This window comes from Urtica dioica, chromosome 4 (genome assembly GCF_054948205.1).
Source record: "Urtica dioica subsp. dioica isolate 48M chromosome 4, U.dioica_male_clone48M_v1_H2, whole genome shotgun sequence".
Taxonomy (NCBI): Eukaryota; Viridiplantae; Streptophyta; class Magnoliopsida; order Rosales; family Urticaceae; genus Urtica; species Urtica dioica.
In genome coordinates this window covers 21,372,520-21,398,726 of record NC_142759.1, presented here as the reverse complement: position 1 = coordinate 21,398,726, position 26,207 = coordinate 21,372,520, and the positions used below count along the sequence as shown (strand labels likewise).

Sequence of the window (26,207 nt, the reverse complement as noted above, 5' to 3'; positions counted from 1 at the left end):
ATGATGCTATTTATTAAGAGTATCATGAATATATTCTATATTAATAAGTTACCTGATTAATGTTGGAATTGATCTAGGGTTAAGAAAAGATTTAACGCTTCGAGCAAGCGGCGAAAAATAAAAATTTTCTTTTAAACAAGTAAAACGATTTTACTAACCTAGACAAAGAGCAAGCACATGTTATTATTAAAACTATCTAAAAGCGATTACACGTTTACTAACCTTTATGAATCTTGATCGTTGAGAAGCTTGTGGAGGTTGAATCGCTCGTCTCCCCACGCAGCTCGCATTTCTTCGTTCTTCGGGAACTCGAGTAACCACGAAAGTTTCTATCACATAAATCACTCGAGGTAAGAAGGAATTAGTGTGTGGGTACTTTTAAACACAACGACTCAAGAACAAGTCTTAGAGTCGAAGAACTAAAATACTAGATCAAATGTGGACCTAGGTGCCAAAACAAAAACGAAAGGAGCTAGAGAGAGAGAGAGAGAGATGGGCGGCCACAATGTCTAGATAGAGAAGCTCTCAATCTCTAAATTATGTAGGATGAGAAACAATGAGAATGAGGGCCCTATTATAGGAGAGGAATTACCTTCAACAAGGTAGTTTCATCTTCTATAGAATATCACATATTCATGAGCAAATATTGCCTCTTTCTCCTTCCATTTGGACGTGCAACCTCTTGATGCAAGTCCTTGGATTTGTTTCCTCTTTTATTTTGCTTCTCCCTTGCCTATTGTTGCTGCCCACCCTAGTTTTCTCATAGAGGAAATTTGTTTCATCTTTTTCTTTTGACAAGTATTTTCATACATCAATGCACAAAATTGGTCTCTCTTTCTTTGCTATGTTGGACGGCCAAAAGGGCTTCTAGAAGGTGTTTCTAGATTTTTCTTCAGTTGTTCATGACAACATAAGAAAAGCCCATTAAGAATTTTCAAGTAAAATTCCATGAAATGAAATTAATCCTTAAAGCCCAAATACTTAGACTTGGCCGTGTGGATTAATCGCTTGTCATCATATGACAATGTCAAAAAACTTATTTATTGACATTCATTTCATCACATGTCCAAAAAGACAAAAATACCCTTTAGACAATTTTCGTAAAACTTGTCTAGTTCTTGTTTTGACTTAGCTTCTAGTTTAACTATTCCTACTCGATATGATTTGTGATAGTGACCTCATGGATCCAAATGAGAACTTCACAAAGTTACTCATGAAATCTTCATAACTTAGTACTTCACCAATAGGTCATGTTCAGAATCACATAGTAAACTCGAACTCTGACTTTCTCAAATGAGAATACGTAAGCTATGAAATGACATGTCTCATTTCAAGATTGAGGTAAGCATGATGCAATTCATAAGTAGTGACTTCGAGACATAAGAGGTTAAATGCTTTGTTATTATTCAGTCTCTAGAAGTGCACTGGTAAATTCAGTACCTTCAGAAGGTACCTAGAAGAACTATAGAGTCTCCAACTATCAATGCTCTATAACCAGACATCATAGATTCTCCTAACAATCGTACTGAGATCAATAGTCCTTTGATCCTTAGATTGCGAATATATTGTTTTAAGCAAACCATGAAGAGTTTGTTCATGCAAATCTACATTTGTCTCTTCATATGTTGTCAGGTTTGTTTTAAAGACTAAAGACTATAGATTATCATAAAGCTTTCAAACAGACAAGGAAGAATGAATGAACGTTTCAACTTTTATTAATGATTCAACAGTTACAAGCAAGAGTCTTCGTGAGACTTTATTACATCAAATGTACATAAGTAAAGACTACTACTCTTCTTGTGGGCACCATTGACAACGTGGATCATCGCAGCCCTCGTTGCGTCGCGGACCGGGAAATGGCTGCTCACGCGATTTGGTTTTGCACGAAAAGCAAGATGCTTTTGAAGAAAACGGGTCCATGGTGATATCACACTTTTCTTTTGCTCATCAAAGCGAGTCTCAGTGAGCATAATTTTAACATCTTCATCGTGCTAGCTTGGAACTCGTGGAATCAACGAACAACACGGTGCACACCAACGGCCAGCGTGATCCGAATGCGGTGGTAAATCTGACTTTGCAACTTCTCGAAAACTTCCGAGCGTGCAACGCCAGTTCCCAAGACCCCCTCGCTGCCAAGGCCGAGCATGTCTTCAAAGTGGCGCCCCCATGCAACAAGTGTCATGGCAATGAATACCGATGCGGCTTTCTCCCAGGATAGCAACGTCAGTGACTTTGGTGGCATTTTCAAGACGTGCACGGGACGAGTCACGAGCTCTTTTATCAGCCAAGGAATGGGGTTCATCTCTCCTTTTGTGGCTGAAGTGGTGGCTGTGAAACTAAGTCTTATGGTGGCGCTTTCACTCGAATCATAGACTTGCATGTCTAGGCTGATTGTGAGTCAACTCCAAAGTTGCTCGCTGCTCCTGCGCTCCCGACTACTGAGGCAAGTTTGGTGCTTGAAGAGATTCGCTGCTTAGCCTATTCTTTCTCTTTCTTTTCGGTGATTCATACACCCAGATCTTGTAATTTGCCAGTCCATAAACTAGCAAAATATGCCACTCTTTTTTATAGGCCTGTTTTATGGCCCGACTCTGCTCCTCCCGATCTGTAGGAAAGTATTTTGATTGATACGCTCTTAATATATATATATATATATATATATATATATATATATATATATATATTTCATGCGACTAATTTTCTCTAAAACAATGTGCACTATAATTAATAATACAATAATGAAAAAAACTAACATCACTTTTTTACACGATTAAATTGCAAGTATTACATATAAACGACCAATTTTGTTTAAACATAGTTCATGCATGCCCACATGTAGGTACACGCATTCATTAAGACAATCTATCACCTCTCTCTTTTCAATAATTGCCATTTCTTTGTCCTAAACAATTTATGCATGAACATGTATAGTAGTTGTTCTAATTATTCTTGGCAAAAAAACTTAACATGAATGTATGAACATTAATGTCACAACAAACTAAAGTTTAAAGGAAATAAAAAACACATGCTCTTTAAAAGATATGATAATTATAAATGATACCAAATTTGTACCACGGTGCGGACAACGACTCGACAACAAATCAGAGTTACTATATAAAATGGTGACAAATCTTCAAGTCCTGTCACTATCACAAACGCTATCTTTCCCATCGCTACAAAAGTAAAGTATCTTTTATACAGTCCATGATCCATTATTATAGAATAATTTACAAATAATTAGAAATATAATCAAAGTAACTAAAGCATATAAAATTGAATAGTTATACGAACTATATCATTTAACCATTTGAGATTGCAAAAATTTTGACGATTAGAAAAATTTAGCGAAATAGACAATTTGTGTGATGTAACAATGAAATTTATTTCTCAATATCTCAATATTAAATTTTAAGCTAGATCGTTGACTTTCTCTCTATCTCATTAAAAAAAATGCACCATAAACAACATGTGCTTTTATTTTATTTTATTTTTAAGTAACAGCATGTGCTTTTATATTATAAGAGAGTTAAACATATAAATTGTGTTGTATTAATATATATATATGTATATATCAATATTTGAATAATTATATTATAATTTATTTTTTCATAAACTATACCGAGTACAAAAAAAAAATTAAAGGAATTTATTTCTACAACTATATAACAACCGCCCAAATCAGGACAGAAAGAAACTTGGCGGCAAATAAGAAAAAAAATGACAATCAGTAGTTCTTGTTGCTTCATAGTTCAAAACCCTCTGCTAAACTATGACCACCACAACAGAGTGCTCTCGAAGCAAAGCTTCACCGTTAAAGCCTCCTCTTCCGGCACCGGCCTCATCATCACCGGTCCCTCGGAGCTCTCAGGCCACGTCAGCATCAGCGGATCCAAGAACGCCGCGCTTCCTATCCTCGCCGCCACGCTCTGCTGCTCCGGCGAGTCTCGAATCACCAACCTCCCAAATCTCTCCGACACTCGTGACATGGCCTCCGTCCTCCGGTCCCTCGGAGCCGCCGTGACGGAGGAGTCCGGCGAGACCGCCGCCGTGGTTGTCTCCGCCGATCAAATCACCTCGGTCGAACCGGATCCGGAAATCGTCGGGAAAATCAGAGGCGGTTTCTTCGTTCTCGGTCCGGTCCTCGCGCGGTTTGGCGAGGCCGCAGTGGCTCTCCCCGGCGGTTGCGACATCGGATCTCGTCCCGTGGATTTGTACCTCCGCGGTCTCGCCGCTCTCGGCGCCATTGTAGACCAAAGGTTCGGATTTCGGTACAATTAGGATTTAGAACTAATGTCGCATTTCAACTGTAACAAAATCGAAGCATTTCTCTTTTTGTTGTTGTTGTTGTTGCAGAGACGGAAAAGTCCAAGCTTACGCCGGAAACGGAAAAGGATTGGTCGGAGGTCGGTTCCGCCTCGATTTCCCGAGCGTCGGAGCAACCGAAACCCTAATGATGGCGGCGAGCTTGGCCGACGGAGTGACCGTGCTTTCAAATGCAGCGAAAGTAAGTCCTTGATCTTCAAATGTGCGTTACTGTACGGACGCACCGATTGTTTGAGCTTTTTTTTTTTCTCCGGCCAATAGGAGCCGGAGGTGGTGGAGCTTGCACGGTTTCTGTCGGAGTGCGGAGCCGGAATCTCCGGAGCCGGGACGGAGACGATCATTGTTGAAGGAAAGCCGAGGCTTCGGGGCTGTGAATGGCGGATCGTACCGGACCGGATTGAGGCTGGAACGTTCATGATCGCCGCCGCAATTACACGATCCAGCTTCACGATATCTCCGGTTGTCCCCTCCGACGTGGCGGCTCTGACCAATAAACTCACCGCCGCCGGTTGCCGGATCAAAATCCTGTCTCACGATTCAATGGAAGTGAGTTTTCTTGTTCATTGTCGATTAAGTTTTGGTGTTAAGCTAAATAAAGAACTAATATGAGGATATCAGTTTTTAGGTTTGAAGTACACTATCTCGTACAGAATTGCAATATTAGAGTAACAAAGGCACATTTCATGAAAATATATTTTCTAAAGGATCCTAATGTCTCAAAATAGTTGATTTTTATTTAAATTAGATTTGCGTCCGTCATTAAGACAAAACTACATGTCTCACGACAAAAAACATAGAGCGATATACAACGTTGTAGAGCATCTTTGAGCGTTGTAGAACATTCTTTTTAAGAGCAAAATGATCCAAAATGTCAAGATACGATAAAACTTCAACTGGCGAGCCTCTTCATGATCTCTTTTTCCCCCCTGAAATAGGCTCTTCGCTAATTAAGACAAATCAGAACGTCTGGTTTATGATTTTTTTTGTAACATTCGAACTAATAAAAATGTACAAATATATGTATATATGTCATATGCTGATATTGTTATAGAATAGCTGTTAAAGTGTCCAAAACAATACTTAGTGATGTTTTTGTCTAAATCCTCCTTATTAGTGATATTTACAACGGGTGTTCAGGTCTCGGGATTGAACACAAATGGAGCGAATTTGAGAGGGTTTGACGTAAGGACTGGGCCGTTCCCGAGCTTCCCGACGGATCTCCAGCCTCAGACCATGGCTTTGCTAGCCACTTGCGACGGCTCAAGCATTATCGAGGAGTCCATCTTCGAAAAACGCATGGCTCATGGTTTGAACCCCAAAACCCCTCCAACTCGGATTTCAATTTCCTATTTGTAATCTCTAAAAAAAATAAAAAATCTTCCAACAGCCAAGGAATTGAGTAAGCTCGGGGCGAGGATAGAGGTATGTGGTAGCACAGCTTTGGTGTTCGGGAAAGACAAAGGAAGGTTTGTTTTTGAATTTTCAGGGTACTTTCGATTGGTTTCGAGGCCTATAAAGTTTAAACGAGTACATTGACAAAATTAATGGGTTTTGGCTTGAAAATGAGTGAGCCCAACCCCACGTAAAATCACGAGTTACTTGTCTCATTGTGAATTAGTTATAAGATGCAATACTATGATACTTAATACTATCATTTATTTAGAGGTCGGGTTGTTTTGCAGTTATTTGACAGGTTATTCTGTGGCTGCAAAAGACTTGAGGGGCGGGGCGGCTTTGGTTTTAGCGGGGCTCGCTGCTTCGGGTACCACAGTGATTAGTGGTTCCGTGCATATCGATCGCGGCTACGAGAATTTAGACGCCAAGCTTCGCAGCCTCGGAGCCGATGTCAAAATAGTAATGCCCGTTCCGGTCTAAAAAAGAGTTAGATACGGTATTTTCTGCTCCGGAAAATTGCCATTTTTTTTTTCTCGCTTATTCGGCAGTAACACTGTTGGTAGATCAGGGAATTTCTTTTGCATAGAATTTTATCTCTGTACGTATATGTATGTATAATGTTCACTTACTTTTGCTTCTTGCATGGGAAAACGAATTAATTAAATTTAAAAAATAAAGCAACATTTGCTTAAATGCACGATCATAGTGCAGTCGGATTGCCTGACGGTGGTGGAAGCTTGCAAGAATAAGACTCTCGGGCCTCGGTACGATCATTGATGACATGTTTGGAATCGGATGATATGGCAATTTATTAAATTTGTGCAACAAGGAAATAGACGAAAAAAAAGGATGATGTTATCTAATTACAAAAATATTTTATGCATGGAATTTTTATCCAAAAATAGATTGAAGTTACAAGTAAACTGAAACATATTAAAAAAACAGAATTCGAAACCAAAGTATCACCTATCAATAAGTACATGAGCTATAGAGAGAAACAAAAGGAGGAAAAAAAAAAACTTTTAGTATACAGAGTTAAATTGTTTTTATTCTTTTCTATTTTAACTATATTTTCTTACCTAGCATTTCCCTTTATATATGCAATAAATTTCTAAAGGGTATATGATGAGATTGAACGGAATGGATGTGAACATTTCACGATCCATCAACTTCTATATATATGTTCAAATAACTGTACAAAATCCGAGCAAAATGGTATATCAGGCAACAATGTTTCCAGTTTCTGTAATTGGTATTTAGTATCATTACACATTTAATTAGTCTGTCAGTTTTAGTATAAAAACATTATTAATGTTATTATGAATATGAAAAATCGAAGTTTAAAAATAGCGAAATATCTTTTGATGTAATTATTTGGACACAATCAATTATACACGCGAGTATACCAATGGAAAATAGTAAAAAAGACAAAAAAAAAAAAAAAAAAAAAACCCGAAAGGTTAATTATTATCAAATTAGCAGAGGCATTGTTCTTGTAAATTTTCAAGAAATCCTTTTAGCTGTAAACCAAATTTATCGTTAAAAGAGAAGTTATAACTCACAAGTCATAACACAACAAAGAAGGTAATATATGTGCAAATGACATAAAAGCCACTGAATAAATTTGTGAATCGAAGCCTACCGTTCTCACTTTTTCTCTTTTTAGTGGGAGAAAAAGAAAGACTCTCTCTCTAAAAGCTAAACCCTCATTTTTGTGCTTGCGTAATTTTCAATCGACCCAACAATGGCTAACAGTAATCTCCCTCGAAGGATCATCAAGGTTTGTCTTCTTCACGATCTATCGGTACCTCGATTGAAATTCCATTCGATCGCTGAGCTTTAGTACCTGAATCTCTAACCGCCAATTTTCCGTGACTTTATTTTTCTTGTTCGGCTTCTAGCTTGTCTGAATTTTAGTTTCGACTGATTATTTGCTTGAACTACCGATCTTCTCTATCTAAAACTTAGCTTGTGGTTTCTAGGGTTTTTCATGCTTGTGATTGATTTAGTCCGTTTGATCATTGATTTTTTTTGGTGATCATACAGGAAACTCAGCGTCTGTTGAGTGAACCTGGTAAGTCATCGAGTCTCTACCGTCGTTTGTTTTGCTTCAATCGAAATTTATGGAAATCAATGAAATGAGTGAAGTTTGATGTGTTTTGGTCAAGATATGATACAATTGTGCTATTGTGATTGGATATTGCTGATACTTCATGTTATGATCTGCGTCAGCTCCGGGGATTAGTGCCTCGCCATCTGAAGACAATATGCGATACTTCAACGTCATGATTCTCGGCCCAACACAGTCTCCGTACGAGGGTAAATATATTTTATTTGTAGTCTTTTGCTTCATCCTAATATTATATCGTGTTCTATGCTTATTTATGAAATGTAAGAAAACGATTTCGGTTTAGGATAACTTAGGCAATTCTGTTCTCAAGCCTTATCAGTCTTTAATAACTTCTTTTCATACAAAAAAGAGTTGTTTGGTTTTGAACATGAAATTCACAGAAAGATTCAGATTTAGTTCCTTCTTGTGGTTTTAGTCTGACTTAGGATGTTGGGTTGAACATAACTATGCTTTGTCCAAAATATCAGGTGTGAATACGGTTGCTTGTTGTCTTTCAAAATTTTTGTTCAGATATTTTTTTCTTCTCTTTTCTAGAATGAATTTTGATTTCAGGTCTCTTTTTTTTTTTTTTTTTTTTTTTTTTTCTTCCGTGCTGTAAGATGTTTCCATGTGTTAAATTAACAAGCTTAGTAGAATTGCCACGCTAGTCGACAAACTAGAGCTAGCGGCTTTACTTTTTCGGTTGTGATTTTTCCCCCTTATTGCGGACGGTGGACGTAAGGCATACATGTAACATGCGAGACATATAGTCCATTTCTAGACATTTTTTCATCAATTTGAAAACATAATTTATATTGGTGCCGCCGTTATGCCTAGTAAAATCTTCCTAATACACCTTTTCCATATAAATAACATTATTGGTTGTATTTTTATGCATATTTTTAATTCATTAAATTCATGGCTTGTTGAGCCTTTTCCAAGTTTCACAAAAGAAGCGGGGTGACGTAATCTTTACATGTATGATGTCCTTTCTAAGCTGTGGTGTACAAAGTTGTATATGGGAATATCATTTGGAAATGAGTGTATTTGATAAAAAAAAATGGTTTTAAAACGTTGATAAAGATGGATCCTATTTGGAAACTTGATAAAGTTTTTAATTTTTTTTTTCGCACTTATTCACATTTGTAAACGTTGTGGACTGGTCCATGTAAATACTTAGTTTTACTAATGAGTTAACGACAAGAAGAGATAGCTTCCTCCGCACAAAAAAAAAGTTACGGGTTTGATTTCTCTATTTAAAAGAAAACTTGTCGAGTTCTTTCTGTGGGATATTTCTGCATTAATGTGATATGTGGTTATTCTATTATTTATAGATGGCGGAAGGCTAGTTCTTCACCTATTTTTTTATTTTATTTTTTATTTTTTGGCAAATATATCAGACTTGTAGTTTCTTTTAACTTTTAAATTAGCTAGTCTGTAGTTTAGGACATCATCGGTTTAGATGTTAATTTTTCTTTAATTCTTGTATGCAGGAGGAGTTTTCAAGTTGGAACTGTTTTTGCCTGAAGAATATCCAATGGCTGCTCCGAAGGTACTTTTGACTTGCTTATATTGATATATGGAGTCGTAGTTCTCTATATATTTTCTCCCCTAATGAAGAAGCCTTAATAATTTGTTCCTACAAGTGATTGTTATTATAGGGTTTAAAAAAAAAACATTGATTATTATTGGCAAGTCTTGCATTGCTTTGAGGTTAAATCTCATGAACAAACAATTGAAATACGTAATTTGTATTTTGTAATGGCCGTTTCAAGCCTACATTAACTCTTTTTATTTTCTGTTTCTGAGGTGTAGTTATGGGATCTGCAAGGTGGATAGTATTGTTTAATGTGAACTTAGTGCTGATTTGCACTTGCAGTTTGATTTACTTCAATTTTCACCCGTTTCATAATTTAAAAAAGAAAACCCAGTTGTGACTTGTGAGGTTGGTTGATCCTTGAAGTCTGAGAACTTGAGTCCCACTATCATATTATGTTGTGAAATCACCACATCAGACTTCATGTCAGTTAGATAAAGTTTCTCACTTCATCTAAAGAGCATATCCTGTTTTCTGATTAATTACATCAGTGATGGTGATTTATCTTGAATCTTGGTGTCTTAATCATCTGTGTCGCATTTTCTTCTAGATCAGTTTGCTAATCTTGTATGGGCTTGATGGATTCATGTTTTATTTTTCCCTGCAACAGGTCCGATTTCTTACCAAGATATACCATCCTAACATCGATAAGGTAATCAAATAATCTCTAAATTTTTCATTTTCTGTTGTTTCTTTCTCGGCCTCCTTCCAAATAAATTTATATGGTTTCCTTTTCTTTTTCGAATTTCGTGATGCAGCTCGGCAGGATTTGCCTTGACATTTTGAAAGACAAATGGAGTCCCGCTCTTCAGATTCGAACTGTACTATTAAGGTATCTTTTACTGCTTTCAAGATATCAAATTTTGAATGTGTCATCTTTGCAAAGTTTTCCGTCTTATATTTTTTTTCTTATTCTTGATGGTAGTATTCAAGCGCTTCTGAGTGCACCTAATCCCGACGATCCCCTCTCTGAAACCATTGCTAAGCACTGGAAGACCAATGAAGTTGAGGCCGTTGAAACAGGTATCAGTGTCGTACAATATTTTCGCTTTATAATCACTTGCCTTGATGTATTTTTCTGTATTATAAAAATCAAGGTGTTCTTAATATAATTAGTTTTTTTTTGGGGGGGGGTGGGGGTTGGATTTGTGCAGCAAAGGAATGGACCCGATTGTATGCAAGCGGTGCGTGAAGAAACAAACGGTTAGAAGATCATTCTTGTATCAAAGTAACATTGTTGCAATGTCTGTGTCATTATGTTTCCAATTCAAATAGAAAAATTTGGAGGTTTGAATGCTTGAAAAAAGAAGTGGTGTACTTGTTATAATTGTTGTCATTGTTGTCTTCATTTAGAATCCTTGTCGTACGGTTAGATGAGATGAATTGTTCTTACTGATCTGCTCACGTGTATGTGTGGGCGTATATGAATATCAATATGGTTATCAGTAGCTCATAATTTGAATGTTGGCTATTACATGTTTGTGGATTCTTGACAAATGAATGATAGAAAAGCTATTGTATTCCTAGCAGTGGGTTGAGAAAGGGAAAAAAAAAGTCACAGCCGAGCATTTTCTTTGGCACCCGGGAATTTTTTTTTTTTTTTTTTCGTTTTTTAATATCCCAGTCTTCATATATATATTTTGATAAACACAAAAAAGCGCTGGAGAAAGCACTATTCAAAATCATTATTTACTGCTGATTTAATCAAAGTTTTTGAAGTTTAAAGATTGATTTTCTTGGAGAATATTGAAAGTTTTTTAGTTATGTTATTTGATGTTTTTAGTTTATGTTGAGAAGTTGTACTGGTAAGCCAGAATCGTGGTGATCAGCTGTGTTTAGTCAAAATAGGCGTTTATGTGATCTCATTAGTGTTCCCTCAACCCTCTCAATAAAACCTAATACCTTTAAACAACATGAATAGAATCCTCAAAATTTTCGAGTCTACTAATTCTCCTACTTCAAATGACTTTGTTGAAACCAGTGATGGAGATATAAATACAACAGAAATAAATATTGCTCATATAGAAAATCATTTACATAATTGGAGCATCCCTTAAACAGATATTAAGACTATTTATCAAAGCCATTATGATGATTTAAATAATGAAAACTTTTAATTTTAAACAAAATTATTCAATCGAGCAAACAGAGCAGACTATTGCTTGAAATCATGAGCGTGAAACATTGCATTTATTTTTTCGTTATGCCAATATATATGCATGTAGGCATGGTTCAAGTTAACTGTTAAGCCACTTTTTAGAATAAGATTAGATATTCTAGTATTTATGTGCGTATGTGATTGCACGTCATTTTAATTTTAAGAATTATCTATTAGCAATGATGGAGTCTAACCTTGCTAATGGTCCAGTTTATTTCAACTGTTACCCAAACTTTTCTGTTTCGCTATTTGATTAAAATATTCTTGATACTTTAACTTTAAACATTAAATAACAAAAATACGAACTTCGCTACTAACTCTTGATCTATTGTAGTCATTTATCATATATACTACAAAGTAATGACTACTACTCTTAATCCAAAATCTAAGCATAGTTTAACTAGAAATAAAACTATAATTTTTTAAGCTAATACTCAACATTTTAAAATTAGTACTCCTAAAGGATTAAAATGAAACTAATTAAGTCAAGCAGGGTCATGAGAGCTGTTTGATATATGTCAGCCAAAGTCCCAAGTACTTACAGAATCCTCCTCTACAATCTTCGAGCAGACCGATGGATCTGTTCAGATAATGTTTGATTAAAACCAAGTCAACGAGTTAATTATTACTAGAAGACCTTCGGTAAGTTCTGCTCCTTCTAGACAATTAGTTTATATTCCTCGTAGGCAACCTAGTCTTACTAGAAGCTTATCTACGCCTAAGAGGATAGATACTGATGCAACATAACGTTTCATATTTTAATGGGCATTTAAAAGGCTTTTTGTAATATGGAGATCATGAATATAAAAGTACCTAGAAAAACTTGAGCTTTTGCTTGAACAAACTTAGCGTTTTCTTTCTTTCCTATATCATTCTACATCATATACATACCTTAGAAACGTAGATTTCACTTCTAATAGACCACAACCTATATGTAATGAAGTAAGAGTTAATTCTCCAAAATCATCAATATCTCCAAATAGGTCTCAAATGGAAACATATGGTAGTTAGTATTAACATGATTACCAGAGAATTTCAAATAAACAAAGAATTATTAAAAACGGATGATTTTGACCCTTTTAATGATACAAAACGAGAATGGTTCCTTAGTAATTTCGAAAGCACTAAAATAGTAGAGATTAGAGAAACATGGTATTCAAATTTAAGAAATCTTAAAGCTAATATTCCTTTCTTCACCTGGATTTCCCATTATTGTGAGACATACAACATAGATTACCCATTCAATTAATTAAATTTCACTTCAAATATTACAAGAGCTTGGAAAACCTTAAATAATGCCGAAGTTATAGATATCCATTCTCCTCTAGATGGTATAACTTTTACTATAAAAACACTCCTATTATAGCTACTCCATTTAATTCCATTACTCAAAACAATACACAAAAGATAGTAAACAATCGACTAAAACAGATGTTAAAAATATAGTATCAAAATAACTATACAAATCAAATTCTTTCTACTATGGCCAACCAGTTGACTCGTGTTGAAGACATAGTTAACATGAAAATTACACCTTCATCTTCTTTTCATGAGGAAGGAAGTACCCAACCATTATTCAAACCCTTTGAATTTCCTAAAACATTACAACCTAAGTTATCAAGCGATAAATTTTCTGATGATTATTTCTTAGAACAAATTCAACAAAACTAGATAAATTAAACTTAGGAGAGTCTAGCCGTAATCCATAAATAAATGTATTAAATCATAATCCTGATAATGAAACTGAGAAAGATAACATTAGTTAAATAGATACCCTTGATCAAATTGACTCAATCGAATAACAATTTCAATATCTCTTTAATAATGAGAATCCCATTATTAACAAAATAAAACATAAACCATTTTCTAGAAAACCACATACTAGGAATTATTACCCTAGACCTACTCCTCTTGATATTCAATACGAAGAAAGATCTCAAAGTCTACATGCCAAATATGATGTCAAGTCCATATATGAATGGAACATAGATGGACTAAGTGAATACTTAGTATTAGGAAGCCTTCAAGAAATGACTATGGCAGCCTGTGCCTATGAATCCAAAAACAATAATGATTTAACCACGGCTAACGTATTAATATCTGGCATTACGGGCCAACTTAAAGGATGGTGGGATTATCATATTTCACCAGAAGTTAATACTTTTATTCTCACAACAAATAATACAGCCATAAAACAAGAAAATGATATAAATATTAAAACTCAAGTAGACGATATAGTTAATACCCTTGTTTTTGCTATAATGAAATTTTTTGTAGGAGACTCGCCTCACTTTCAGGCTAGAGCCTCTGAAATCTTAATCAATCTTAGTTGTCCAACCTTAGCGACTTTAGATGGTGTAAAGATGTATTCCTTACAAAAGTTTATACAAGAAGCGATAGTAATCTTTCCATTTAGAAAGAAAGAATTATAGCAAGCCTACCAAAATTATTTGCTGATAAAGTTAGAATAAAATCAGGTAAGATTATAACAATTCTATTCCTTACGACAACTTAACTTACGACCAATTAATCAACTATATTAATAATGAGGGACTAACTTTATGTACTGATATCAAGTTAAAAGGTAAAATTAAAATAGAAAACAACCAAAATAGAAAAGAGTTAGTAGAATTTTGTGCTCAATATGGTTATGAGAAAATCGAACCTCCTAGTTGACAAATTAAGAAAAGATATTTAAAAAGGCCTAGTAAAAAACCTAAACCAAGTTTTACACTAAAGATACTCCAACTACTTCAAAACAGAGAAGAAATTCAATATTAAGAAAAGAAATTCTTTTCAAATTTATTTTTCCTAATTCAACAAAAAAATTTAATCTATTAAAAGAAAATTGTATGCAACAAATTAATTTGATTTCTAAGAAAGAAAATCATATTACATTTCTAAAACAAGAAGTTAATAATTTAAAGATAGAACAACAACTTTTTAATCTTAATGTTATAAAAAAAATTACAAAAAATAAAAAAAAAATGTTTATTTCAACTGTTTGTTCAACTATTCCTAATGCATTTTGAGCTCGTAAAAAACATGTAGTAAGTCTTCCTTATGAATTAAATTTTTTTGAAAAATATATTCCTACTAAATCTTGATCTATTCACATGAATCAAGAAATGAAATATTTGTATCAAAGAAATAAATTATTTGAAATCAAAGGGACTCATTCGAGATTCAAAGTCTCCGTGGTCTTGTTTGGCCTTTTATGTTATGAATGCTGCCGAATTAGAAAGAGGAGTTCCAAGATTGGTAATCAATTACAAACATCTCAACAAAGTTTTATAGTGGATTAGATATCCATTACTTAATAAAAAAGATCTTATTAAAAAACTTTACGATGCCAAAATATTTTCCAAATTTGATATGAAATCGGGATTCTGGCAAATCCAAATAGAAGAAAAAGACAGATATAAGACTGCTTTAAATATTTCTTTCGGACACTATGAATGGAATGTTATGCCTTTTGGACAAAAAAAAATGCTCCAAGTGAATTTCAAAATAATATGAATGATATTATTGCTTCTATTCAATCTTTTTCTATTGTCTATATAGATGATTTTCTTATTTTCTCTAGTTCATTACATCAACATACATCTCATCTCAAAAAAATTTATAATGTCATAAAAAATAACGGATTAGCCGTTTCTGAAAAATAGATGAAACTTTTTCAAACGCATATAAATTTTTTAGGTCATGACATTCATTTAGGAACTATAAAACCTATCTTTAGAGTCCTAGAGTTTACATAAAAAAATTTAGATGAGATAAAAGATAAGAATCAAATGTAAAGATTTTTTGGGTGCTTAAATTATGTAGGTTATTTTTACAAAGAGCTTAGGATGATATGTCGACCCTTATTCCAAAGGCTTAAGAAACAACCTTGGTCTGACTCTCATACTAAAATAGTCAAGCAAATAAAAGAAAAAATCAAGTATCTTCCTTGTATATCAATACCTCATCCCTCTGCCTCTCTTATAGTCGAGACATATGCTTCTAATAAAGGTATTAGAGGCATACTCAAACAAAAATTACATGGTCAAACACAAGAGTCTCTAGTCTGATATTATTCTTGTAGTTGGAACTCTACTCTATAAAATTATTTACTATAAAAAAAAGAGCTACTAGCCATAGCATTATGTATTAAAAAATTGAGGATGATTTATACATGAAAAAGTTTTTATTAAGAATTCGATATTGATATTAAATTTCTTTGCTAGATGGCAAGTTTTGTTAAGCAATTTTGATTTTGGTATAGAACTTATTAAAGGAATTACTAATTCTCTCCCTGATTTTCTCTTTTGAGAATTTTACAGGAAAAAGAGTATAAATGGATGATTCAAGAAAAAACGATTCAAAAAAAGAATGTTATTCAAAAGGATGCTTCGGTCAGAATGAAGAAGGAATCTTATTCAAATGCACTTACTACTCAAAATAGATTCAATTTACTCAAAGAGTTTCCTACCCCATCTTCTTCTAAATAGTCTTCTTCAAAATCTCCTTTGGTCCAAACTATTAGTCTTCCTTCCATATACTTCAATTAACCTGTTAGTCAGACTATTATTACTCTAGAGTCCCAGTACGGGGATGCACAAAATGTGAATTTTCATGTGAAATCCCAATTTTTTTAGCTTAGTTAAAAAGCTAAAATTTTTGTGTTCGAGTTACGTTAGTTTTTTTTAATAAAGTAGTAGTAAATGATTTATTTATGTGGTAGTTTCTGAAGTTTTACTTTTTTTATGTGTACTTTAGAGTGTTTTTAATTTTATTATGCTTTTTAGATTATAAAATATGGATATAATATATATAAGTTATATAATATTTATAAATTATATATTATAAATAAGTTATTATACATAATTCATATATATATATATATATATTATAGGAAATTTAAGTTAACGTAATAATATATATATATATATATATTACTTTATATTATATAATATTAGATTCTTACGTTATATATATATATATATATATATATATATATATATATATATATATAGACTTATATAAAAGTTACTTAATGTGATCCGTGTAGTTTTAGGTTTAATAATAATAATAATAATAATTAATATATTAATATTAAAAGTAGGATTAGGGTTTGGACTTTTAGGGTTTGGGCTTTTAGGGTTTATTTAAACCCTATTTAAGCATTCCCTCCTCTTTTTTTTAACGCTTCTTCTCTGCTCTCTCTCCCCCACTCCTCTTTGGTTTGAAAAATTCGTAGCTCCTAATAGGTATGCTTTCTTTTCTCTCTGATTCGGATTCCATGAAAACGTTTTCTTAAAACGCTTGTGCTGGTTTCAAAAAAATTGTTTTTGTGAAAATTTGGTTTTGCGTTGATTCTTTTTGGAAACTTTAGGTTTAAATGTCTTCTATCTAAACCTTTAATCGAAAAATATTTTTATCAAATACTGAATATTTTCTGATTATTTTCAAAACGGTGCGCAGACAGTTTTTGACAAAAACTTTAAAGTTAGATCTTAGCACTTCTTTTATTTTTAATAAATAGTTAAAATATTATTTTGGCCGTGATGCCTTTACAAAAAGTGCTCAAAATTACATTTTATAAGTACTTGATTTTTTACAAAAGTTTTTCCAGAGTTTCAGTTTTCTCCGAAACCCTAATAGCCAAGGGTATTTTAGTAATTTCACGTCGGATCTCGTTTTTAAAAATTTCCAGAAACTAAGTCATGTATTAAATCCTTTTCTTACCTGATAAGTAATAGCCAACCTTTTCCGTTTAGGTTCCGAGTCATTAAGAGCATCCTTTTCCTTCGACGGTCTTCGATCGTAATTTCGATATCCAGGTTAGAATAATCTCACTGCAACACGGATTAGTTAAATATATATATATATATATATATATATATATATATATATATAATACGTATTATGTGATATGAAGTATTTATGTATTGTGTGAATTTTTGTGTGTGCGTGTTTGTTCGGAATGTGCTTGTTATGATATGATATGACGATATGTGAGTTTATGTTATTATCTTATGCTGTGTGTTAGAATATCTATAACACGTCTTATGTTTCTAGCTATGTTATCATGTATGTTTTTATCTTATGTCGCTCATGCTTTTAACGTAATAAACACGATTAATAAGTTAAGTAAGCAAGAGAGTCGTACCGCCTCGAATTACGGAGGTACCTAGAGGAATTTCTCGAGCCGAACTACGGGTTCACATAGAGAGTTCCTCATATGTTTATGTATGTGACGGGGCGTACTATGGGAGGTCGCAGCCCCATGGTTCGTTACCAAAGTGTACACTGAAATCGGTACGGCTACTCTAGGGGACCCCCGAACTAAAATACGATAGACTTTTAATAGGGTTTCTCATGTCACAGTTAATACGAATAACCGGTTCATGCATTTTTATTTTTATTGCTTATGTTTTGTGAGTTATAGTTATTCTCGCTGAGCGTTAGCTCACTCTATGTATATACGTCTGTGTTGTAGGTAAACAACATATGAACAAGTGAGGAGGGTGGATCAGCGGCGGCGATAGCGAGAGGGTTGGGTTATGGTTGCCGTTTTCGAAAATAAAAGACTTCCGCTTTGGTTTCAGTTTTTCAATAATCCAAACCCAAGGTTTATTTGTTCATGGTTTAAGTTATGTTTTTCAATTTCGTTAAAGGTTACGACTTTATTTATGATATTTATTTTACGATGGTATTGTGTTGGTTTTATATTTCCATTATGCAACTTCGACTTTTTGGTTGTTTTCGTTCATCAAGTTTTAAATGAAAATTTATTTTTTTTTGTTATGAGTTTTCAAACTTGATATTTTAAGTATGTTAAAAAAAAAAAAAAAAAAAATTTACCTCAAATTTTCTTAAGTTTTAAAAAGTAAGATAAGTAAGACGGTCCGAAAAGTCGGGTCGTCACATTTCAAAATATACTAAAAAAAGTTCCTCCCCGATTGCTTCTTTATATTAAATCATCCCTTCAACGGGGTTTCCATATAACCACTTTTGATACTTATATGTTATTGTACTTAAATTATGTTTAATATGAGTGTTATGGTTAATATGTTTATTTATTTCTTTATCTGTTTGATATGATCTATATTGATATATTGATATTGTAATTTGTGACGTTGCTCACCATCGCGCCTCGTGAACCGGCGACGAGAGGTCGCGGGTCGTGACAGGCTTTGTGGCATAAAGTTTTATGAACATATTCTTATTGATTCAAACTCGATAGACATTAATCATTGTTTTGATCCTACTGATTCTCAAAAAATCAACAATTCGAAATTCAAAATTCTCAAGGTCCTCACTCCTTCATACTGGAATAAAAATATTTATACCCCCAAATATTTTTCATATCTTAGTGTAATGAAACCCTATAATTATCTAGATTATCAAAATGCTTGGTATTATGTTTTCTTTATCCGAGCTTTTTCTCATTCTTGGTTTATTCAATTCTCAAAACAACTCATCGAACCTTTTCCTCTCTGGTTTAAAAAATGGTGGTCTTTCTTTGGACTGGTCACCAATATTTTTTTTTTAGGGAGTCACCAATATTTTTCCACCACATATTCTAGACAGTTTAAATCTTTTTTCTAAATAATTTTCTTGTAATAATAATTTATTATCATTGTCGTAAAAATTAAATGTTCCATGGATTCTTGCATGGACATTTCAAATTAATACTAAAGAAAACAAAGTTCCCTCGCCAGTAAGACAATTTAGATAAAAATGGTGGGACACCTTTAATGTCTGCAAGCCAACACAGAAGCTATGTCTAAATTGCTTTCTTCAAAAATCTAGTACCCAGCTAAGGATCCACGACATTTGGAATTTCTTACTAAAAAAAGCAAGATTCAAGCTTTATTAGCCGGAGCTTCCTCAAAAGAAGACTATGTAAAACTGTTAGAAGATGTCAAGTCTTAATTATCAAGTGAAGACCAAGACAGTCTACCAGAGGAAGACGTAGATGAAGGTTTAAATCCAAAAGAGTTCGGGTTAGATCCGAACGATTTCTTTTGTTCAAATGTAATTATTCAAATTTTGTTTAAATGTAAAATAGTGTATGTCAGGGATAAGATTCCTCTTTATTTAATTTTGTATGTTTGTAAAAAGGTCTAAAGTTGTATAATATGTGTCGAGGATAAGATTCTTCTTTATTTTGTTGTTTGTAATAAAGTCTAAAGTTGTACAGTAGATATGTCGAGGATAAAATCCTCTATTTTGGATTTGAAACACTTTCAAGTCCGAATTTTTTTCTTATTTAAGGAAGTTTGCTCTCAGTTTGAAAGCAAGTTTTCGAACAGAGAAATAGAAGAAGTCTCTCTCTCTCTCTCTCTCTCTCTCTCTCTCTCTCTCTCTCTCTCTCTCTCTCTCTCATGACTAGAAAGCCAAAATCAGGATCTTCTTCAAAGTTATTATCTATCCCATATCTCAACAAACTTATTATAAGCATAACTACTTACAGCATATTTACTCAAACTCTCATCTTCTGTTTGTCCTCAGAATCATCCAAAACCAATATTCATTAAAAAAATGGTGTATATATGTATATATATCAAAATTAAATATTATTACAATAGTGGCGCTTTTATGTTCTTTTAAAAAATTATCTTTTTAAAATATTATACTTAAAATTCAATTGAGACCAAACCGTACACAATTAAAAAAAATGATTGTTTATATAGGTCACTTAAAATATATTATGTTTCGTAATAAAAATGTTTGACATGGTATTTCTGTACTTATTCAAAACAACGTTGTAAAGTGCAAATTATACTTTTAATTAATTGAAGTTGCTGCATTTGATGAGCATCCGAGAAAGGTTAAGCAAATGCTTATTAGTGTAGTATATCCAAAATTATGATTATTTTAAATTAGATTAAAAACAGCCTTGTTTTAAACGTAAATAATTATTTTTAAAAAATAAAATTAGAAACATTAAATAAAATTAGATAGAGGCTAAAACAATAAGCAAAAGAAAAAAAAGACTAAACATCAAGAAAAATAATTGTTTATCACTTAATAACATATATATCTTCGTAGTGAAAACTTTGAACATACTATTCACACGATAAAGCACAAAAAAGCGTTAATATGAAAAAATTGTGGAAATCGCATGTAGCAGTTTGTTTTAAAACCTATCGCAAGAAGTGTGTAAAGTTTTTATCATGAAAATAGTATGATTCAAGTTGTACAGTGTTGGTGTTGGATTTCGTCCAATATGAGCCAAGTGTTGGTATACATGTGGGCCAAGTGTTGCAAGTGTTACAAGTTGTACAGTGTGCCATTCTGAGGAATGTTGCTAGTGTGAAAAGAACGAGCAGTATCTCACAAATTCTCAAGGCCCATCTCGAAATGCTTGTCACATGGGCCTTGAGAATTTGTGAGATACTGCTCGTTCTTTTCACACTAACAACATTCCTCAGAATGCCACCTCGGCAATATTGTGAAGACAGAAAGAAATCGATGAGCTGATATATGTTTTACCTCATGCACAAAGTTCTCAGAAGACTGACAATGTAAACCCCATAAGACTTGATGAGTTCTACAGTCAAGAACGTGGAACAAAGCATGCTCACCTAAAGCGGAACCACGTGGAGGAAATTACAAATTCAAAAGAGACGTTACCTTCTTCTTGCGCTGAAGGATCCACACACATTCATTCTATTATTTTTGTATTATCAATAAAGCTTTGCGCATTATCTTTAGTATGTTTTCCTCTCTTGATTTTGTTAATTCAAATTCATTGACGAGGTTCGAGACCCGTTACTTTTCTCCCCCAACAAATTTAAATAGGCTAGAAATAATTACGTTTTTGACCCCTTGACAAGTGAAGTGAATCCCGCTTCATCATCAATAATCATCTCTCTTAATGTTTACTATTTGAAATTAAAAAACTAATTTTTTAAAAATTTAAAACAACCACACTATTTTGAAAATATTACACTTCAAAAAAAAACTATTCCTATGATTTTCTCTTCATAATTTTGGATTGCCGATGTATACATGTTATATTATAGTTACATATTTATGCATTGATGGGTCTCCTGAAATGCAAGGACGGAGCCAGAGAAGCTCACCATAGGGGGCTAATTTGAAAAAAAAAATTCAAGGAGGACTAATTTGTAACTTTTTATTTTAAAATGAGCCCAAAAGTGCAAAAAAAAAAAAAAATTGGTGGGTGGGTTCCCTCGGCCTACTATAGCTCCCTCCCTGCTGAAATGGTCAATACTTAAAAATATAACTCGTGTATCTATTTGTTGTTTTACTCAATGGTAGAATACTATGTTGAACTGGGGTATTCCACACGATACCCTGCTTCTCATAAATCTGCAGAAGCGATTTTGATATCACCTGCGGTATACTATAAAAACTATGGTACTCATGGAAATACGGCATAAACATTATAAAAATATATATTTGAAAACTAATTATTTCCTCAAATGCAATACGTACACCGTAAATTCCATAAATAATAATTATTATTATTGTCAATATTTAAAAATATAACTCAGGTATCTATTTGTTGTTTTACTCAATGGTAGAATACTATGTTGAATTGGTGTATCGTGTGGAATACCCCAGTTCAACATAGTATACCACGCAGGTGTAAGCGGTGTATTGGTACGAGAGGGTTGAGGAGATCAAAAGCCAATATTCTACATGAGCAAATCCCTAGTTGATGCCGAAACAAGGTATCCCGCAATGGAAAAACTAGCACTGGCTGTTGTCACTTCTGCTAGGAAGGTGAGACTTTATTTCCAGTCACACACCGTCATCGTAATGACAACACAGCCACTGCGAACTTTCCTCCATAGCCCAAATCAGTATGAGAGACTGACCAAATGGGCAGTGGAACTAAATGAGTACGATATCGAGTTCCGAGCAAAACCTGTGCGAAATCACAAGTCCTAGCCGATTTCCTGGTAGAATTGCCACCAGACATGCCTGAGACTAAGCCCGACAACGACATTTGGACTTTAAACGTGGACGGCGCTTCTTCCAAACAGGGATCCAGAGTGGAAATACACATGGTGTCACCCCACGGCGAGGTAATCGAATAATCTTTCCGGCTCGATTTCGTCGCATCAAACAATGAAGCCCAGTATGAAGACCTTATTGCAGGAATGCAACTGGCAAAAGCATGCGGAGCAAAGAAAGTAAGTGCGTAGTGTGATTCGCAACTCGTCGCCAACCAGTTCAGCGGAGAGTTCGAAACACGGGACGAGCGCATGAAATCCTACGTAAAGGTAGTACGAGATTTGGCAAAAAAAACTTAGAAACCTTCGAGCTTACAAGAATCCCCCGAGGGGAAAATTTGTCAACTGATGCCCTGGCAACACTAGCATGAACGTCAAACCCAGGGCTCACCCGAATCATTCCGGTCGAGTCTATTAAGCAACCTTCTATTGCTATTAGTGTGAACACAATAAAAACAATAGAAGTAGGGGAATGAGAGACGATATTCTGAAATACATCACAAGTAGAGATGCACCTAATGACAAATCGAAAAGACGCAAACTGAAACAAATTTACGCCAGATTTTGGATCATCAATGGCGTTCTCTTCAAAAAAAAGCTTCGCTGACCCCTACCTCAGATGCGTGTCCAAAAGCGAAGCAGCCTGCATCATCTTCGAGGTACACGAAGGAGAATGTGGGAACCACGCCGGAGGGAGAGCCCTAGCCATAAAAACAAAAGGCAAAGATATTTATGATCAACCATATGGTCGAAGACTGCGAAAGACACTCCCAGTGCTGCGATAGGTGCCAAAGACATGCCCCAAACATAAAACAACCAGCCGAAGCGCTGTCCTCGGTTTCGTCACCATATATATTCATGAAATGGTCAATGGATATAGTAGGACCTATGCTTACTGTCCCCGGAGGACTCAAATTCTTCTTGGTCATCACCGACTATTTTTCAAAATGGATTGAAGCCGGAGCCTTCTCCTTAATCAAAGACACCGACGTCTAAGCCTTTATCTGGAAGGACATCATATGTCGACACGGGTAGGGATGGCAATTTCGTGTTCGTGTCGTAATCGTGTCGTGTTAATCGTGTTTGCATAAATAATTGTTAGAACCAAATCCGACCATTTATTAATCGTGTTTGAAATCTAGATCCAAATCCGACCGTTTATTTTTTTTACAGATCCATAACCGTTTAAATTAAACCGTTTAATAGTCGTGTTAAATGGGTATTTAACCGTGTTTTAACCGTGTTTAGACATTCGGACTCAATTAATTGCGATATAATTATCAAAAACATAATAGTCATAAGATCATAATTGTCTTATTTCTTTTTGCACTAACTTCCGATACATCGACACTGAGTCACGTGGCTAACTAATACTTTTGTTTTTCTTTTATTCTTTTCTTTATTTTTTCACACAAAAAAATTTGGCAAAATATAAAAAAAAAATGAGGGAAAATAATGAAGGGTAAAAGTAAACAAAATATTAAACTGAAATTTTATGGAGAATATGGAGAGAATGTTATGGAGGGATATCAAATCTAAATATTAGTCTAATTATTTATAGTTCATGAAATAATAATAGAAATTTATAATTATATGATTGTTTTATTTGGATAAAAATTAGATATTAAATTCGAAAACAAATGGAGGTAATAAGTCATTTTACTATAATTGAAATCAAATAAAATTGAATATGATACGTTATTATGAGGCTATAGTTATTGTGATAGTCAAAGTGAAATTGTGATTGTTCGATGTGAATTGAATTGAATTAAATTGAAATCAAATAATATTGAATATGGTATGTTATTATGAAACTATAGTTATTGTGATTGTGAATTGAATTGAATTGAAATCAAATAAATTGAATATGATACGTTATTGTGTGATGATAGTTATTGTGATTGTGAATTGAATTAAAATAAAATAAAATTGAATATGGTACGTTATTATGATATGATAGTTATTGTGATTGTTAATTGTGAATTGTGATTGTTCGATATGAATTGAATTGAAATAAAACAAAATTTGAATATGATACGTTATTATGAGACTATAGTTATTGTGACTGTCAATTTTAAATTGTGATTTTTCAATATGAATTGAATTGAAATCCAATAAAATTGAATATGATACATTATTATAAGATGATAGTTATTATGATTGTGAATTGAAATTATTCCATATGAATTGAATTGAAATAAAATAAAATTGAATATGATACGTTATTATGATATAATAGTTATTGTGATTGTCAATTTTAAATTGTGATTTTTCAATATGAATTGATATGCAATAAAATTGAATATGATACATTATTATGAAACTATTGTTATTGTGTTTGTGATTGTGAATCGTGATTGTTTGATATGAATTGAATTAAAATTGAAATAAAATAAAATTTAATTTAATACGTTATTATGATACTATAGTAATTGTGATTGTTTGATATGAATTGTGATTCTTATTGCTCCGGTTAACTCAATTGGTATACTATTGACTATATGTTATCATACGTGAATTGATATTTATACGAATATACTTTATTTTATTACATCATATTTTATAATATCAATTTTATGTTTATAATTATAATTTTATATTTATAATTATAAATTTATAATTTTACATATATAATATTAATCGTGCTTAAATGGATCGTAATCGTGTTATTACTCGTAATCGTGTTAATTGGATCATATTTGTGCGGGTCGTAATCGTGTTTCGTGTCGACCATTCAATAATCGTGTTAATCGGCTTTTTATCGTGTTACCGTAATCGTGTCGTTTTAAACCATTATTTAATCGTGTTAGCGTGTTCGATCCAATTAAGAACCGATCCATTTATTGAGATCCAAATCCGCTTTAAATCGTGTCGTAACCGTTTCGTGTTTCGTGTCCGGACCAAATTGCCACCCCTAGACACGGGGTCCCCCAAGAGATTGTTGCCCACAACGGCGCGCAATTCATATCGAATAGATTCAGACAATTCTGCTTCAACCAAGGAATTGAACTAAGAATGTCTACGTCCCGATATCCACAAGGTAACGGCCACGCCAAAGCCGCCAACAAAACAATCGTCAGCTTTTTGAAAAATAGGGTCGATGCTAAGAAAGGGCGGTGGCCCGACGAGCTCTCAGGAGCATTTTGGGCCTGCCGCTCCAGTCCAAGGCGTCCTACTGGAGAAACCTCATTCTCTCTAGTACACGGCGTCAAATTAGTAATACCCATTGAGCATGAAGTCCAAACAATCAAGACGATGCACGCACATGGGAACGAGGACGCCAACGAAACAACACTTCTAGATTCTCTCGATCTACTCGAGGAAAAAAGAGATCAAGCCATGATCAGGATGTTACGGTATCATAAAAGCATCGTTAAATACTATAACAAGAATTTACACCATCACCATTTCCTAGTTGGGGCAAATTGGGAAGGACCCTACCGTGTAACAAATGTGGTCCACCCAGGAGTTTATGAACTCGAGACCTTAAGCGAGACACCCGTCCTAAGATCTTGGAACATCATAAACCTAAAAAAAATACTACGTTTGACCATGTAGGCCTAATAATCGAACTACATCCCGACGTGATCCCACTCATTAGGTACGTAGGCAATCTTGTCTTCAAGGTCCAGCCCCCACGATATA

At 33.9% G+C, this 26,207-nt stretch overlaps 2 protein-coding genes across 2 annotated transcripts; both read left to right on the top strand.

Moving 5' to 3' along the window:
• The first annotated feature begins 3,695 nt into the window (after window positions 1-3,695).
• LOC149401179 (uncharacterized) lies at window positions 3,696-6,346 on the top strand. Its single transcript, XM_089612611.1, has 6 exons — window positions 3,696-4,256; window positions 4,354-4,504; window positions 4,585-4,869; window positions 5,461-5,629; window positions 5,711-5,789; window positions 6,006-6,346. The coding sequence occupies exons 1-6, from the start codon at window positions 3,718-3,720 to the stop codon at window positions 6,196-6,198; spliced, it is 1,416 nt and encodes a 471-aa protein (XP_089468737.1). The 5' UTR covers window positions 3,696-3,717; the 3' UTR covers window positions 6,199-6,346.
• A 986-nt stretch (window positions 6,347-7,332) lies between these two features.
• LOC149401178 (ubiquitin-conjugating enzyme E2 35) lies at window positions 7,333-10,907 on the top strand. Its single transcript, XM_089612813.1, has 8 exons — window positions 7,333-7,498; window positions 7,765-7,792; window positions 7,951-8,037; window positions 9,322-9,380; window positions 10,036-10,077; window positions 10,184-10,257; window positions 10,351-10,448; window positions 10,580-10,907. The coding sequence occupies exons 1-8, from the start codon at window positions 7,463-7,465 to the stop codon at window positions 10,615-10,617; spliced, it is 462 nt and encodes a 153-aa protein (XP_089468939.1). The 5' UTR covers window positions 7,333-7,462; the 3' UTR covers window positions 10,618-10,907.
• Window positions 10,908-26,207: the final 15,300 nt, after the last annotated feature.